The 16,055-nt window shown below is 33.3% G+C and overlaps 2 protein-coding genes across 2 annotated transcripts; one reads left to right on the top strand and one right to left on the bottom strand.

Annotated features, from left to right (window-relative positions):
- Nucleotides 1–4,265: 4,265 nt before the first annotated feature.
- Nucleotides 4,266–13,583, top strand: LOC133184346 (probable rRNA-processing protein EBP2). The gene is made up of 8 exons (XM_061319390.1): nucleotides 4,266–4,352; nucleotides 4,637–4,720; nucleotides 7,799–7,950; nucleotides 8,466–8,589; nucleotides 9,127–9,216; nucleotides 9,357–9,517; nucleotides 12,655–12,802; nucleotides 13,243–13,583. The coding sequence occupies exons 1-8, from the start codon at nucleotides 4,299–4,301 to the stop codon at nucleotides 13,306–13,308; spliced, it is 879 nt and encodes a 292-aa protein (XP_061175374.1). The 5' UTR covers nucleotides 4,266–4,298; the 3' UTR covers nucleotides 13,309–13,583.
- On the bottom strand, nucleotides 13,581–15,432 carry LOC133184347 (cilia- and flagella-associated protein 144-like). The gene is made up of 4 exons (XM_061319391.1): nucleotides 15,242–15,432; nucleotides 14,731–14,790; nucleotides 14,251–14,354; nucleotides 13,581–13,950 (listed from the first exon to the last, which is right to left on the bottom strand). Exons 1-4 carry the CDS (start codon nucleotides 15,381–15,383, stop codon nucleotides 13,837–13,839), a joined length of 420 nt encoding a protein of 139 aa, XP_061175375.1. The 5' UTR covers nucleotides 15,384–15,432; the 3' UTR covers nucleotides 13,581–13,836.
- Between the last annotated feature and the right edge of the window lie 623 nt (nucleotides 15,433–16,055).

The raw sequence follows: 16,055 nt of genomic DNA, 5'->3' as shown, positions 1-16,055 counted from the left end.
GGCCGTCACCTCTTCCGACCTTGTGTTGATAAATAGCGGCTTGGGGTTCTGTTGTCGAGCATATGGGGTTTGATAATGCCCATTTACACAGCAAACTGACAAACAGTCTGTTAAAATCAATTATCAGTGCTCGTAATGAATATTGGGGCTTGATGAATCCCTGAGGACTTTTTCCCAGCAATTAACTCATGCTTATTATTGACAAAGGTTTTCCATTTCCGAAAAGTAAAGAATTAACTGATATTAATTTCATTTAATTTAGTTTTTCCGTTGCATGTGATCAGTGAATAAACAATTTAACGGTTTTGATTCTGGAGGCATTCTCGTTATTTTTTTTCCACCCATGTTATCATTTCCCGTTCCATTTTCATCTTCCCTACATGTCATCATTAAGAGTAATTCGTTGTCTAAAGAGCAAATTAAAAATTGATGCAGTTTGGAATTTTGCTAGGTTGAAAAGAATGCGGTCTATCATTTGACCTTTGGTCTGCTTTTCGTGTGGTATACCAATATACATCCCAATTCCAAAGATATCTAATCAAGTCTTATTAAGATGTTCCAATTTTTGCAAGGACATTGTAGTGAGAATGATTCGTCCCCTAAAGAGGTGCATCTTTTGGTGCGTGTTCAAGGGAATTGAAGCTACAACACAAAAGGCCCATGGGTCATAAAACAATGACAAAATAAGAGTTTTATAGATAAATAAAGCCCTTTTCTGTAACCATCAACTTAAAGACTTTAATTTTATCGATTGTAATCTAAGAAATTAAGTAATGCCCCGAGGAGGATTTATACAAAGTTAAGTTAACATAAATCATATATATTGAGACCTCAACCTATTTTTCACTATTTTACCCCCTTGAAAAGGGACATGACCCTTCATTTGAACAAATCTGAATACCCCATCACCCAAGGTGTCCTGTACAAATTCAACATAATTTAACTGGTGATCAAAATTTATGACAGGCGTACAGAAGCTGTTCAAACTTTGAACTGACCTGAGTCTATGGCTCAGGTGAGCTAAGAATATAACCGATTTTTATACCTGTACTCTCTTATACATGTACATGTATTGTTGTTATCCTGGTCGGTCCGTTCTTCCCCAAGCTCCTCTTACATTTTAATAATTAAGAATATGATAGGCGGTGTCTTGCAGATGTGCAAAAAAAGGATTTTAATATTTTCATTTTTACCTTGCATGGACGTCAGTTGGGGGAGGGGGAGATTTTTTTCATGAAAACCTAGCTCCTGGTTTTACATTTGACGTATTAGCTAATTAATTTTTTTTTTTTTGAAAATGGTTTGTGGTGTCCCGTAGATGTGAAGTAGTTTTAAAATGTTCATTTTCATTCTGGAGTCAACCGGGGGGTCGAAAAACGACGTTTTCTACGAAAACCTACTTCCCAGAATTCCTCTTAAATTTTATGTAGCAGCCAATTCATCTTTCTGAACATGATTGGTGATGTCCTTTAGGTGTGCAGTAAGGATTGAAAATTTTCATTTTCATAGGAGAGGCTAACTGGAGGGGGGGGGGGTTAAAATTTAAAAAAAAAAAAAAAACGTTCCCAGAACGCCTCTAACAGTTTGCACAGTAGCCAAGTCGACTGGTGGTATCCTGTAGATATGCGATAAGGTTTCAAATTCAGAATTTTCCTTTCCATTCAAGAGGCTATTTGAGGGCCGAAATGGTTTTAACACAAAACTTTCTCTCCAAAACTCTTTTTTAAACAGAATTTATGCTTAACTGAATTCTTTAATTTCGAACTGGTAATGAATTGATTGTAGAAAATACTAATATAAAAGGCCTATGGGCCACCAAAGGTGCTCAGTTTTAGGATGATGTATTTTATACATTACAGTGGGTTTTGCTATGTGTGCTAAATTCACTTATTAAAATAAAAAGTCGAAAATGAATGAAATTAGCAGTTTTTAAAAATATCGTTTTTATATGTACATAAAACATGTCATTTTTTATGTACATAGAAATACATGTAGGACATTTTTAAAAACTGCTAATTTCAGCGTTTTTTGAAATTTTTTTTTTATTTTACTCACTGTACATGTATTAAGACAAACACAGAAAAACACACAATATCTACAAAATAAACCATCCTGAAACTACGTACCTATGTGAGCCAAATGTTCACCTGAGCATTTCATGCTCGATTTCATACATGTATATTTATGAAAATTGTAGAAAAATTATTGCTACTTCTTCACTAATTACAAAATTTTTTAGAGGCAAACACTCGCATGCTGGTATTTATGTCTCATGACAGCATCTAGTTTTTCAGATTGAAAACACCTTTCTTAGAAAAATAACATTTTTTGCCAAAGTTTGGAATATGCTGTAGCTTATCTTCAGGACTTTATGGTCTAATTAAATTGATTATGCGTACGCAGATCAATGTACTACTAATTAAAAATCCTTCATTGCGTGACATTTATCTTTGAGCTACATCTTGTGCCGAGTTCATGACACATCGTTTGGTCAACAGAAACAATATATTTTAGTTTGAACTCTTTCTTCAAAGGGTTCAAAAGTTAAGGACCAAACAAATTTCTCTGTGACCTTGACTTTTACGAAATGACCTTGAATTACCCTGGCTCCTTATCCCTGTTATGCTTCGTGTTGGATGAACCAGGGAACCAGGCTAGACCTTGAATCAAGTACATGCCAAACTTTTAGGTCATCTGCAACAACATAGTAAATAATCGAGTCCGAATATATTCAAATAAATGTCCTAAATTAATGACCCATGTCTGACTTTACCATACCATTGCCTAGGAAGCTTGATATTTAAGGTACACGAACCTGAGTCAACTTGTGTCGCAACAGTACTAGTTACCCCATTACATATTGATCTTGGTCTTTGAGATAAGTATAATGACATATTCTTTTGTTCACCAGCAATGCTCACAGTCAATTTCATTTCAATCAAGCATTCCAAAGTGTTCATTTCAATCAAGGATTCCAAAGTTGATGATGCAATGCAAAATCAGGATTTAAAAACATATAATCTAGGAAATGGGCAAAAAATATATTTAAGTTTTTTTTTTTTAGATAGATCATTGTTTGTTATCTTCACCTACTTAATCAAATATTTTAAAGTTACAAAAGTCATTGCCTTGACACACTTTTGTGACAGATATCTAGAAAGACGGTGAGTGAGACGTAATATGCAACTACAGATAGATAGAGGTCTATGTAAATCTATGAAAGATTTCCCGAGTGTTCCATTATTTGTCAGTTATCCCCATTTCATATTAAACGAGCAAAATCAGTATATCTTCTCAGCTTGATAAAAATATAAAGTGTCCCAAAACTACAAATTATATTTCGGAATGTTGAAATCTGTTGGCGAATGGCTTTATCATTTAGTATTTGATCGGCATCACTTGTGCGCTTGTGTTTACACCAACACGTGAATTTTCTTACAGTAATATAGCTATTCCAGTTAACGCCATTTTTTGCAAAGTTAGATAACTCGTGTTTGTGACCTGGCGGCCATCAACGTTCGAATTTGTTATGTGAAGTAAACAATGATACTAAATTGAATATTCTGATCTATCTTTAAGGACAGTTGAGAATTAAAGATTACGTAAGTAGCTATTTTGTTTTCCGATATAATCTTATGTTTTAGATAGAAAAAAATTATTTTGATAAGAATATTTTGATAAAAATGTATGTTGAATAGGAAGTGTAGCGGTACACTATTTTTCCAGATTGTCTTTACGTTTTTAGTGTTAGCACAAATTTTCAACTTTATAAATATTTTAAACATTATTTAAGATTTTTTCATGCCTAAACGAAGTCCCCAACATGTAGCACAAAAGTGCATAGACTTTTGTAAAATTTTGTCTTCATCGGGATCGGAGACACAGTTGGTATTTCATTATTTGAAGAAAATAAAGTGCTGACAGCTCAAAATACCTATAAATATAAGAAAATTTTTACAATTTAAAGTGCATTTCTTAATTTTTCTAACTTGAAAATTATTCAAACGTTAAATTCAGTCATCTATATTTTGCTTAATTTCAATCGCGCTCGAAATACTTCTGATAGTTATCTTCCCTGATTTGCTCTCCTGGGTCACAGACGTTGTCAGTGTTTGGGTATTTTTGGGCATCAGTATTTAGTTTATTGTGTGAAATTCCTTAAAAAGAATGCTTATTCTTTTCATTCTATGGAATTAACTTCCTAGAAATCAAAGATTTGCATTGAAATTCCTCTTTTTAATTTTTAGGTGGATTAGCTAAGTAATATTGAGTAAACGTCTAGAACTGGTATCATAGCCATGGATTCAGAAGAATCATTTTCGGGAATGGAAAGTTCTGATTCAGATGAAGAGGTTTGTAATTGTGGTTATTATCTGCCACCAATATATGTGGTGCGAAAATATTTCTTGAAAACTTATCAGCACTTTTAATTTTGACTATTTCATTTTGACCATAAGAGTTTCTTTATTTCGTCAATCTTTCAGTAAAATTGTATAGTAAATCAACCCTGTATCATGAAAACTGATGCAACTCTATGTTGACGTTAATTTCTTTTAAAGTACACCAATGAAAATAATTACACATGGCACATTTCTATGCAAAATTTTAATGTAGAATTCTTTGGTTTTGCTTTTAGTTGCAAGAGGCATTTGCTGCTGGAAAGCTGAAACCAGGATTAAATCTTGAACTTCCTGCAGAATCCAAGATTGTAAACAATATAGTAAGTCATTTAGATTAACAAGAGTCATTAATATTCATTTTTTTAATTATAGGTTTTTATAGAAGTTGCACTAATGACAATATGATTAAAATCAGATCCTTTGATCCGCTCACTTAGATCGCTATATAAGGATCTGAAGAAACCCCAATCAGGGTCATCTCCTGGTGACCTTTCAAAGGTTTGTTTCCGAGAATTTAGAAGTATCTCGGAATTCAGTTACAGAAGTGAAAGCCCTGTTGATACACGAATGGAAAATCATGACCTGGTTTCCGTAGCCTGTCAAAAGAATGACCACAGTCTTTTCTCTACAGAAATATATGTAATATTTGCCTTTGCCTTGTTTTTTTAGCTCTTTGTTTTGTACGAAACGATAAGATCTTCTCCACAGCTACTTTCACTTCTACATTCATTTTCTGGAATGTCCCTTAAGTATGATCTCTCTGATTGGTCAAAATTTTAATGAATATTTTTATTAGAAAGGTCACCAGGAGATGACCCTAAATGGAGTTTCTTCAGATCCTTGTGTAGCGATCTATGTGAGCGGATCAAAGGATCTGATTTTAATAATGAATAATATCATAATAATGATTCAGAATAGTAAAACATCTGCTTTTTTCACTCTCAACAGTGAAATACTGCAACTTATCAATGGAACAAATGTGATGTCTTTTCACACTGTGAAAAAATGAAAAATCAAAAGTGCAGCAAAATTCTTGATTTTCCTTCCCTTCATGAAGAGTATGACATTGTTCTTAAAAAAAAAGGTTATCCCAGGCCTTTTAAAAAGATAGCAAGAGTAAATTGCAAGACTAAAACTGCAAAAGTTTCTCAAAATTGTTATTAAAATACATGTGTACAATTTTCAATCTCACAATTGCTCAGCTATGACATCTCACAATCTTTTAACTATATATGACATCACAGCCCACGACACTCATTAAAAAAGACAAAGGCAAAAGAAAAATCAAAGAAATTGTTATAAACAGAAAATTCGATGTTTTGTAGTTAAATATGGAATTTATTTCACTTGTGAAACAGGATTGTTTAACATTCCACTTGTGCTTTGTACTAAAAAAAATCCTGTCCCACTCATGAAATAAATTCCATATCCAACTATAAAACATTGAATATCCTCTATATGGCAGATAAAGGTTATCACATGAGTGCAGATGATGGTACATGTGTTAGTTGGTGCAGAAAAATATAATGATAAATGTTGTGTGTCTTATTTTGGAAACAATGCATGCCCACATTTGCCTCTTGATGTGTTTTTTACATCATTCTGAATGGTTATTTTAGCTGGCAATTCATATGAAACAATTTTCACATTATCATGATTATTTATCAGTAATTCAGTATTGAATTAAAGCCAGTGTTTGGTAAAACCTCACTTAATTTTCTAGCTCACCTTGACGAAGCCTAAAATCACAGTAGGGGATCAATGTTTTAAATTGAAATATGTTAGAGAAGTCTTTAATAAAATTTTTCTTCTCAAGAACCACTGGGCCAGAAAAGCTGAAACTTATGTGGAAGCTTTCTGAGGTAGTGTAGATTTTAAATTATTCAAATCATGGTCCCTGGGGGGTAGGGTTGGGCCACAGTAGGGAATCAAAGTTTAACATTGAAATGTATTTGAAAAATCTTAAAAAATCTTCTTCTCAAGAACAACTGGGCTAGAATAGTTGAAAGTTGAAACTAATGAGGAAGCTTTCTGAGGTAGTGTAGATTCTAAATTATTCAAATTATGGTCTTGGGGATAGGATGGGGCTACAATAGGGGATCAGTGTTTTACATTGAAATATATAGGAATCTTTAAAAATCTTCTTCTCAAAAACAACTGGACTAGAAAAACTGAAGCTTATGTGGAAGCTTTCTAAGGTAGTATAAATTCTAAATTGTTCAAATCATGGCCCCTGAAGGTAGAGTGGGGCCACAATAGGGAATCAAAGTTTTACATTGAAATATATAGGAAAAATCTTTAAAAATCTTCTTCTCAAGAACCACTGAATCACAAAAAATGAATCTTATGTGGAAGCTTTCTGGGGTAGTGTAGATTTTAAATTGTTCAAATTATGGCCCCCTGGGGTAGGGTGGGGCCACAAAAGGGAATCAAAGTTTTACATTGAAATATATAGGAAAAATCTTTAAAAATCTTCTTCTCAAGAACCACTGAATCAGAAAAGCTGAATCTTATGTGGAAGCTTTCTGGGGTAGTGTAGATTTTAAATTGTTCAAATCATGGCCCCTGGGGTAGAGTGGGGCCACAATAGGGAATCAAAGTTTTATGTTGAGATAAATGTATATAGAAAAAAATCTTTAAAAAACTTTTTCTTTTGAACCACTGGGCCAGTAAAGCTGAAACTTAAGTGGAAGCTTCTTAAGGTAGTGTTGATTCTAAATTGTTTACAAAATAGCCCCTGGGAGTAGGGTGGGATCATAATTGGGAATCAAAGTTTTACATTGAAATATGTAGGAAAAATCTTTAAAAACCTTCTCAAGAACTGCTGGACAAGAAAAGCTGAAACTTATGTGGAAGCTTTCTGAGGTAGTGTAGATTCTAAATTGTTCTGATCATGGTTGGGGGTAGGGTGGGGCCACAGTAGAGATTACATAGGGAAAAGTCTTTAAAACTCCTCTACTCAAGAACAGCAAGGCTATGATGAATGTGGAAGCATCCTCTAGTGGTGTAGATTCATTTTTGTTCAAATCACAATCCATCTATAAAGGGTGGGGCCATAAAAGTTGATCAAAATTTTACATAGGAATACAGTGTACATGTATATTGGGGAAAAAATCTGATGCAGAACAGTGGGGCCAAGGTGACTCAGGTTAGCATTTTGGCCCATGGGCCTCTTGTATTTATTGCATTCCTTGTATTGAAACTTGATGCATGTGTCTAATATAACCACAGTGTTTCCATTTGAAAAGTCTCTCATATGTTCGCTTATAAATTAGGCTGTAAAAGACACTCAAAGAATAATGATCTTTGTGAGGGAGAAAAAAATGATAGGAAGAGTGTAATATGTACTTAAATTATACCGGTAGTCTGATAATGTTAATGTATGTCTGATTTTGCAGGCAGGCTTGAAGCAAAAATTGTCAGCAATAAAGAAAAATCTTCCGTGGGTGGAACGTTTAGATGTGACCAGTAAACCAGCAACAGGCCACAAAGACCTCATTAGTCAGAGTGAAGCAGATGTCCATGATGACTTCAAACGTGAACTGCGATTGTAAGCCAAAATAATTGATTTTACTCTAACATTTCCAGTACTGTTGCTAATCTTAGGGCTCAGTTCATCATCAAAACAAACAATATCTACAGATCAGTATCTTATAGAGTGTATTTTTTCTTCTAGATTTATTTCAAAAAAGAAAATGTCTTTATCTATGTGTATTTTACAATACTTTTTTATCATCATTTTAACATGTACCTGCCTCCATATTTTCTGTTTTAAATAAAGAATGTTGTTACTTTTCACTAAAAATTCAAAAGTCAGAAGGAAAACATAAACACACACACAATTCTACTTTAAGAATAAACCACTAGAGCTACAGTCTCATGAGAGACTTCTGATTTAAACAAATTTCTTTCATACTCTATAGACAACTAAAGGTTAAAAAAAAATATAAAAGAACTTAAATCAGTGTCAATATTATCACAACATGTGAATTTATATTATCACAACATATGAATTTATTAATGTATCTCTGAGATTTTTCTTGAAAAATCTTATTTTTTGTCCAGCTATTGCCAAGCACAAGCCACAGTTTTAGAGGCAATACCCAGACTTCACAGTATGAATTTGCCCACTAAAAGACCAGAGGACTACTTCGCACAAATGGCAAAGTCTGACGATCATATGAAACGAGTATGCATTTAGTTAACTTAAAAACTTGCATTACTAATAATTTATCTTTTGCAGAAGTTCAGAAATTCTATTTTTAATAAGGGAAATTTGTTTCACTTTGCAAACTGTGATGGGATGATATTGTAAGATTTATTAGATATGTCAAACAAACATCTTTTCTAAAGTTTTATAAAGAGTAGGCTGACATGAGAAGAAAAAACATACCACTTTATATCTCTGTATGGGTAAGCTTCTTTAAAGTTAAATATGACTTTTTGTTAAGTATCCATGTCATTGTCAAACCTATGTATGACTCAGACTTTTTCCTGGAGGCTTTTGGTCCCAAACCTGAAGAAATCTGTAGCAGTTATTAATCTGAAATATGAAGTGATTTTCTTTATGTTTCATTTGCAGTTCTGTTCTTGATGTGCTTAAACAATAAACATATCCTTTTGAGTGCTTGTTGCATGTAAATGACAAATGAATGCATGATGGTATTCCCATATATGCGATTCATTTAGACATTGTATGAATCTATGTATGCTTAAATTTGTACAGGTAAGGGAAAAGTTGTTGGAAAAGCAAACAGCCATGGAAAGATCAGAAAAAGCCAAGAAACTTAGAGAACTTAGAAAATATGGTAAAAAGGTAGGTTTACCTTGTTTATACTTGATTAAGGATTTTAAAAAAAAAGATATGCCAATGGTGCATTAGATGAAAGAAGTTGATAAAATAGCTGTTTATAGTTATAGCTTTTATCATTAGTTCATCAGTATTTTACACTGTAGGTCCAAGTGGAAGTTCTTCAGAAACGACAGAAGGAGAAAAAAGAAATGCTTGATGCTGTCAAAAAATATCGTAAGGGACAGAAAGACAAACTGGATTTCTTAGAAGATCTGCCAGGGGAGTCAAGAAACAAACTAAACAAGAAAAACACAGATAAACTTAGGTACAATATTACTGAAAGATTTAAAAAGATACTGGCATGTATGAAAGCTTGTTGAAACAGAATTACAGTTCTTGAGCGTTTTCTAATATTACTACTTTAGTGAATTGACCTTGCTTGAGAACTGTAACTATTACAATCTTATCTAAGTGTTGCAGTTTAAACATTGGAAGAATTATGACCATGTCTGACCTTATTAATTTTCTTTTGTAAAATCCAATTAACAAATGTACATTACAAAAGTTAAAAAAATATGTTATCTGTAGCAAGAAACTTACTCAGGTATGAGATAAATCAATCAAATTGTAAATAATAGAGTTGGAGATGTCTTTCTGTCTGACTTAAGAGCCCTCTATACACTGCACGCTAAGAGTTCTGATTTTGTGGTATTTTATGCAGATAATCTTAAGACATACTTGTAAATATCATCCCCATCATTCATGCATGTAAATGTCATCCTCATTAGACGTACATGTAAATGTCATCCTCATTAGATGTACATGTAAATGTCATCCTCATTAGACATGCATGTAAATGTCATTCTCTTCTAGACATACATGTAAATGTTATCCTTATAAATAGCATCCTCATTTAAACATACATTTAAATGCATTAATCACACTTATTTAGACAAAATATGAAAATGTCTATTCATTTAGAATCATAACGTATACGGTACATGTAAATAAATGTCCTTAATTTAGACATTAGTAATTTTCCTTTTCATTGAGTCATTCATTTTCATTTCTAGTTTAAATGTTAACATACATGTAAATGTTATCTTAAAGTTTTTTGAAAGTACATGTACTGGTATTTTAAATGAATATTGGCACACAGAAATGTTAATCATGAGGAAAAATTTTAAGTAAATTTCTCTAATAAAAGAATGCATACACACATATATACATTGTTAGCTCACCTGAGCCAAAGGCTCAAGTGAGCTTTTCTGATCACATTTTGTCCGTCGTCCGTCCGTCCGTCTGTCTGTCTGTCCGTCCGTCTGTAAACTTTTCACATTTTTGACTTCTTCTCAAGAACCACTGGGCCAATTTTGACCAAACTTGGTACAAAGCATCCTTGGGTGAAGGGGAATTTAAATTGTTAAAATGAAGGGCCAAGTCCCCTCACAAGGGGAGATAATCAAGAGAAGACAAAAATAGGGTGGGGTCATTAAAAAATCTTCTTCTCAAGAACCACAGGGCCAGTAAAGCTGAAACTTATATGGAAGCATCTTGGGGTAGTGTAGATTCTAAATTGTTCAAATCATGACCCCCGGGGGTAGGGCGGGGCCACAATAGGGAATCAATGTTTTACATAGAAATATATAGGAAAAATCTTTAAAAATCTTCTTCTCAAGAACCACTGGGCCAGAAAAGCTGAAACTTATGTGGAAGCATCCTGGGGTAGTGTAGATTCTAAATTGTAAAAATCATGACCCCCGGGGGTAGGGCGGGGCCACAATAGGGAATCCAAGTTTTACATTGAAATATATAGGAAAAATATTTAAAAATCTTCTTCTCAAGAACCACTGGGCCAGAAAAGCTGAAACTTATGTGGAAGCATCCTGGGATAGTGTAGATTCTAAATTGTAAAAATCATGACCCCTGGGGGTAGGGCGGGGCCACAATAGGGAATCCAAGTTTTACATTGAAATATATAGGAAAAATCTTTAAAAATCTTCTTCTCAAGAACCACTGGGCCAGAAAAGCTGAAACTTATGTGGAAGCATCCTGGGGTAGTGTAGATTCTAAATTGTTCAAATCATGACCCCCGGGGGAAGGGCGGGGCCACAATAGGGAATCCAAGTTTTACATTGAAATATATAGGAAAAATCTTTAAAAATCTTCTTCTCAAGAACCACTGGGCCAGAAAAACTGAAACTTATGTGAAAGCATCCTGGGGTAGTGTAGATTCTAAATTGTTCAAATCATGACCCCGGGGGTAGGGCGGGGCCACAATAGGAAATACAAGTTTTACATTGAAATATATAGGAAAAATCTTTAAAAAACTTCTTCTCAAGAACCACTGGGCCAGAAAAGCTGAAACTTATGTGGAAGCATCCTGGGGTAGTGTAGATTCTAAATTGTTTAAATCATGACCCCCGGGGGTAGGGCGGGGCCACAATAGGGAATCCAAGTTTTACATTGAAATATGTATAGGAAAAATCTTTAAAAATCTTCTTCTCAAGAACCACTGGGCCAGAAAAGCTGAAACTTATGTGGAAGCATCCTGGGGTAGTGTAGATTCTAAATTGTAAAAATCATGACCCCCGGGGGTAGGGCGGGGCCACAATAGGAAATACAAGTTTTACATTGAAATATATAGGAAAAATCTTTAAAAATCTTCTTCTCAAGAACCACTGGGCCAGAAAAGCTGAAACTTATGTGGAAGCATCCTGGGGTAGTGTAGATTCTAAATTGTTCAAATCATGACCCCCGGGGGTAGGGCGGGGCCACAATAGGAAATACAAGTCTTACATTGAAATATATAGGAAAAATCTTTAAAAATCTTCTTCTCAAGAACCACTGGGCCAGAAAAGCTGAAACTTATGTGGAAGCATCCTGGGGTAGTGTAGATTCTAAATTGTTCAAATCATGACCCCCGGGGGTAGGGCGGGGCCACAATAGGAAATACAAGTCTTACATTGAAATATATAGGAAAAATCTTTAAAAATCTTCTTCTCAAGAACCACTGGGCCAGAAAAGCTGAAACTTATGTGGAAGCATCCTCAAGTAGTGTACACTCTAAATTATTCAAATCATGATCCAGGGGATAGGGCGGGGCCACAATAGGGGGAATCCCAAGTTTTACATTGAAATATATAGGAAAAATCTTCTCAAGAACCACTGGACCAGAAAAACTGAAACTTATGTGGAAGCATCCTGGGGTAGTGTAGATTCTAAATTGTTCAAATCATGGCCCCTGGGGGAGGGTGGGGCCACAATAGGTATTACAAGGGGGGAGTCTGGTAATGAACAGCATGGCCAAAGTTACTCAGGTGAGCGATGTGGCCCATGGGCCTCTTGTATTTATTTTCTCAGCCTTTCTCATATGTATAGGTTTTGATAATATTTTTTTCATTTGTATTTCAATTTTTTTTATCCATATCTGGTTATTAATTTTGAACCACTTTACCTTAGGCAAAATAAGAAAAGAGAATATAAAAATAAGAAATTTGGGTTTGGAGGACAGAAAAAGAGATCTAAAATGAACACCAAGAACAGTGCCTCTGATATGTCTGGATTCAAACCAAAAATAAACCAGAAAAAACCAGGCAAACCTAAACCAGTAAGTGCTTTGTTTATTCAACTATATACACTCGTAATCTTCTCTGATGTACATGTAAATAGCTATTCAAAATTTCATTAAATAATTATATTTTTATTGTTCCTAGCTGTCAATGGCATAGTTTATATATAGAATGCCATACATGCATTAACATACAGCTGTACTTAAAGTACTGGTATCTGACACTTCAATATCTCAAATACCATGGATATGCCAAAGTCATTTGGAAGTCCCAAACACTTTTCTTTGATGTATTTTACCCTCAATATCTCAAACACTCAGTTCCATTGAGTTTGAGACATTGAGGTTTGACTGTATCTTATACAATAGGAAGTGTTTGAAGCAATTGTACTGTAGAAAATTTTCAATTAATAGATAACCTGTCTCTAATAAATTTATATTTTTTCTACTGCTTCACTTTTTATTTCTTTTTTTTTTAGGGCAATAAAAATAAAAGACCTGGCAAATCACGGAGACTTTCTGCCAAAAGTAAAAAAAGGAAGTGAAATGTAGTAATTCACCACTCATCTGTTGTTGTTTTTGTTATGAAAACGGTGCTGGTGAACTTCACATATGTGTTCTGACTGAAATGCCATGTGAACTATCCTGGAGGATCTGTAACTATAAATCTTCTTGGGGGAGGGGGGATCAACACAAAGGAATACTGCAAAGTCAAGATTTTGTTATTTTTGTGCTTTAAGATTACAAAAATTAATATAAATTTTTACTTCTTTTTTTAACATGTATGTATGCATGCATGTTCCAATAAATTCTAAAGAAATGTTCGTGTTATTTTATTTCCACAAAATTATGACTGTACATAAAATAGGTGTTGCACATTCTTACATAAGAACCCGCATTATTTATAACAAATAACAGCTTTATTTAGACATGGCCTCAGCACCCCTGCTTCACATTCACAATTTTCAGAATGTCCTATTTTGCCATGCACTCCAAGCACAAAGTAACAATTTATATGATTGCAATGATTACAATAAATGAATATTAAGACATGTAAATTAAAACACATTTCCCTAGTTCATGTTCTCTGTTTGTTCCTTTACTCTCCAGGCAGCGTCCATATATTTAGTGATAGGAGTATTTTGTCTGTAAAAGTTGAGCCTGCGATCTGACCTATCAGAGTCAATCTGTAATTAAAATGCATAAAAAGCTTATTTATTTAACCTGAGGCAAAAATATATGTAAAGGATTTTGTTCTTAACAGTTAGTTCATAACCCCCCCCCCCCACCCCCCCCCCCCCCCCTGAAAAAATTGAAGATGTCTTAATTTGCATTGTACATCAATCTCAAAATCTCAAGAAAAATTGTCCCTAGTTTCATCAAAATTTTTAAAAACAAATAAAAATATTGGTTAATAAAAAGTTTTTCTTAAACTTATAATAAAACTGTTTGATATTAAATTTTCCTGTAAATTATTTTTCTCTTACCAGAGGCTTAGTAATCCATCCTACTTCCTGAGCTTCTGTTTGGGGGTAGACATACTTTTTCACTGGTTCTTGGTTAGCTCTTTTGATCACATTTTTGAAATGAACTGTTGAGGAAAGGAAGACGAGAGGTAATTAAACAAATAAATTTGTTGGATGGGACAAGTTTCATTTCAACTATAAAACATTCTGTGCTAACGTATCGGAAATTAAATTTTACATGTTTGATATATCTGTCATCGGTTCTTAGGCAAAGCTGTTGTGCAATTGGTCCACTATAAAATTTCTTGAATTAAGGAGTATACATGAAGAACGATTTACTTCACTATGGACTTTACTATAACATCTTAAACTACAGATGTAGAATCTTATGTCAGACGTGGGACAAAAAAAAAATCATGAAAATGAAAAGAAAATGATTAACTAAATGATTTTCATGTTCAGGATGTTTCATTGAAAAACACAATGCAATTAAGTACTTACCATCTTCTTCTCCCTCCTCTGTGTCATGTCTGGAATTTGGCTTTCCTGTGATCACATGAACTGAAAAAGAGGACAAAAATTAATAAGTTTTGTTAATTATGAAATCATTTCCTTGTAACATACTTGAAAAAATGTCAATTTTGAAAGGGTTAATTGGATTTATTAGAGTATCAGTAAATTTAAGTTCGCAGTTTTCTACTGAGATGCAGAAGATGCTCTTTGCTTAATCTTGAAAAAATTAACTAAATTGAGCATGTCTAAACTAGAAATGTACAATGCAATTTTCAATGATGGAATATTTTCATAATTTTGTACGAAAAATCGCAAAGAATAATTAGCAAAATTACCCAGTTACATATGTGTACCTATCCAAATCCTTTATATAAATTATATCTGCTGGCAATTTATTGATACATTTGCAGAAAGGAAAATGGTATTATACTTTTAATTGCCATTGGCAAAAAATTCTTACCTGTCTCCTTCAGAAAAACATAATTTTCTTTTTACTTACTTTTTTTAAACGGATTTACACTGTAGTTTGTGTACAATTTTTGATGTCGCTGTTCTTTAGTTATTGTTTCACACAAAATAGCATTTTGATGCACAAAATTTACAGGATCCTTTTCTTTTGTAGCTGCCGCAGCTTTTACCATGATTGTGTTGTATGTTTTTTCCCGGATGTTACGTAAAATTGTTGAATGGTTGCTAAGACAGTAGAGAATCGAAAGGCCAAGCCCGATTTAAAAAAAAAGTCCATTCTATATGTTATTTATGTGTCTAATTCCAGTTAAAAGCCTTGTTTTGAATAACATTCGTGAAACAGATCTTAGTATTCTTGTTTTGGTTTGATTTGTTATTTATTTATTTATTTATTTATTTATTTATTTTTATTTTATTTTTTTTTGGGGGGGGGGGGCATCTTTATCCAAATCAGGTGAAATGGCATTTAAAAAAATCTTTTTGCAATTTCGTGTTTTAAGATACAAATTAATTTTATATAAATAAATAAATAATTAAGTTAAAGGGTCAAATTAGAGTATCGGGGATATATTTATATTATTTTAGGTGATTTCATTTTTTTTCATTGAATTTCAATGCAGATGTTTTTAAAAATACATTTGGGAAGGATGAAGAAATAGGGCTATCTTGATAGGGAAATTTTGTGATAAACATATGATGCATGTACAAAGAGTTTTACAAATTCCATTTTTTCCCTAATGTTCTTAATGCCAAAAATATAATTTTTAATTTATAATTTGTATGTATTTGAAATTCATTGTGTGTGTGTGTTTTTTTTAAATACAGTGATTTTAAAATCTTTAATA

The sequence above is a fragment of the Saccostrea echinata genome, unplaced genomic scaffold, assembly GCF_033153115.1.
Source record: "Saccostrea echinata isolate AGI-Se365-2 ecotype Australia unplaced genomic scaffold, CSIRO_AGI_Sech_v1 ptg000010l, whole genome shotgun sequence".
Classification (NCBI taxonomy): Eukaryota; Metazoa; Mollusca; class Bivalvia; order Ostreida; family Ostreidae; genus Saccostrea; species Saccostrea echinata.
This window is presented reverse-complemented; position numbering and strand designations above follow the sequence as displayed.

Coding starts and splice junctions, on each gene's coding strand:
- LOC133184346 (XM_061319390.1), top strand. CDS start 4,299: ATGGATTCAGAAGAATCATTTTCGGGAATGGAAAGTTCTGATTCAGAT. Junction 8,590..9,126: donor CTGACGATCATATGAAACGA/GTATGCATTTAG, acceptor AAATTTGTACAG/GTAAGGGAAAAGTTGTTGGA. Junction 9,518..12,654: donor AAAAACACAGATAAACTTAG/GTACAATATTAC, acceptor ACTTTACCTTAG/GCAAAATAAGAAAAGAGAAT.
- LOC133184347 (XM_061319391.1), bottom strand. CDS start 15,383: ATGGTAAAAGCTGCGGCAGCTACAAAAGAAAAGGATCCTGTAAATTTT. Junction 14,355..14,730: donor AGAGGAGGGAGAAGAAGATG/GTAAGTACTTAA, acceptor TTTCCTCAACAG/TTCATTTCAAAAATGTGATC. Junction 13,951..14,250: donor GATGGATTACTAAGCCTCTG/GTAAGAGAAAAA, acceptor TTTTAATTACAG/ATTGACTCTGATAGGTCAGA.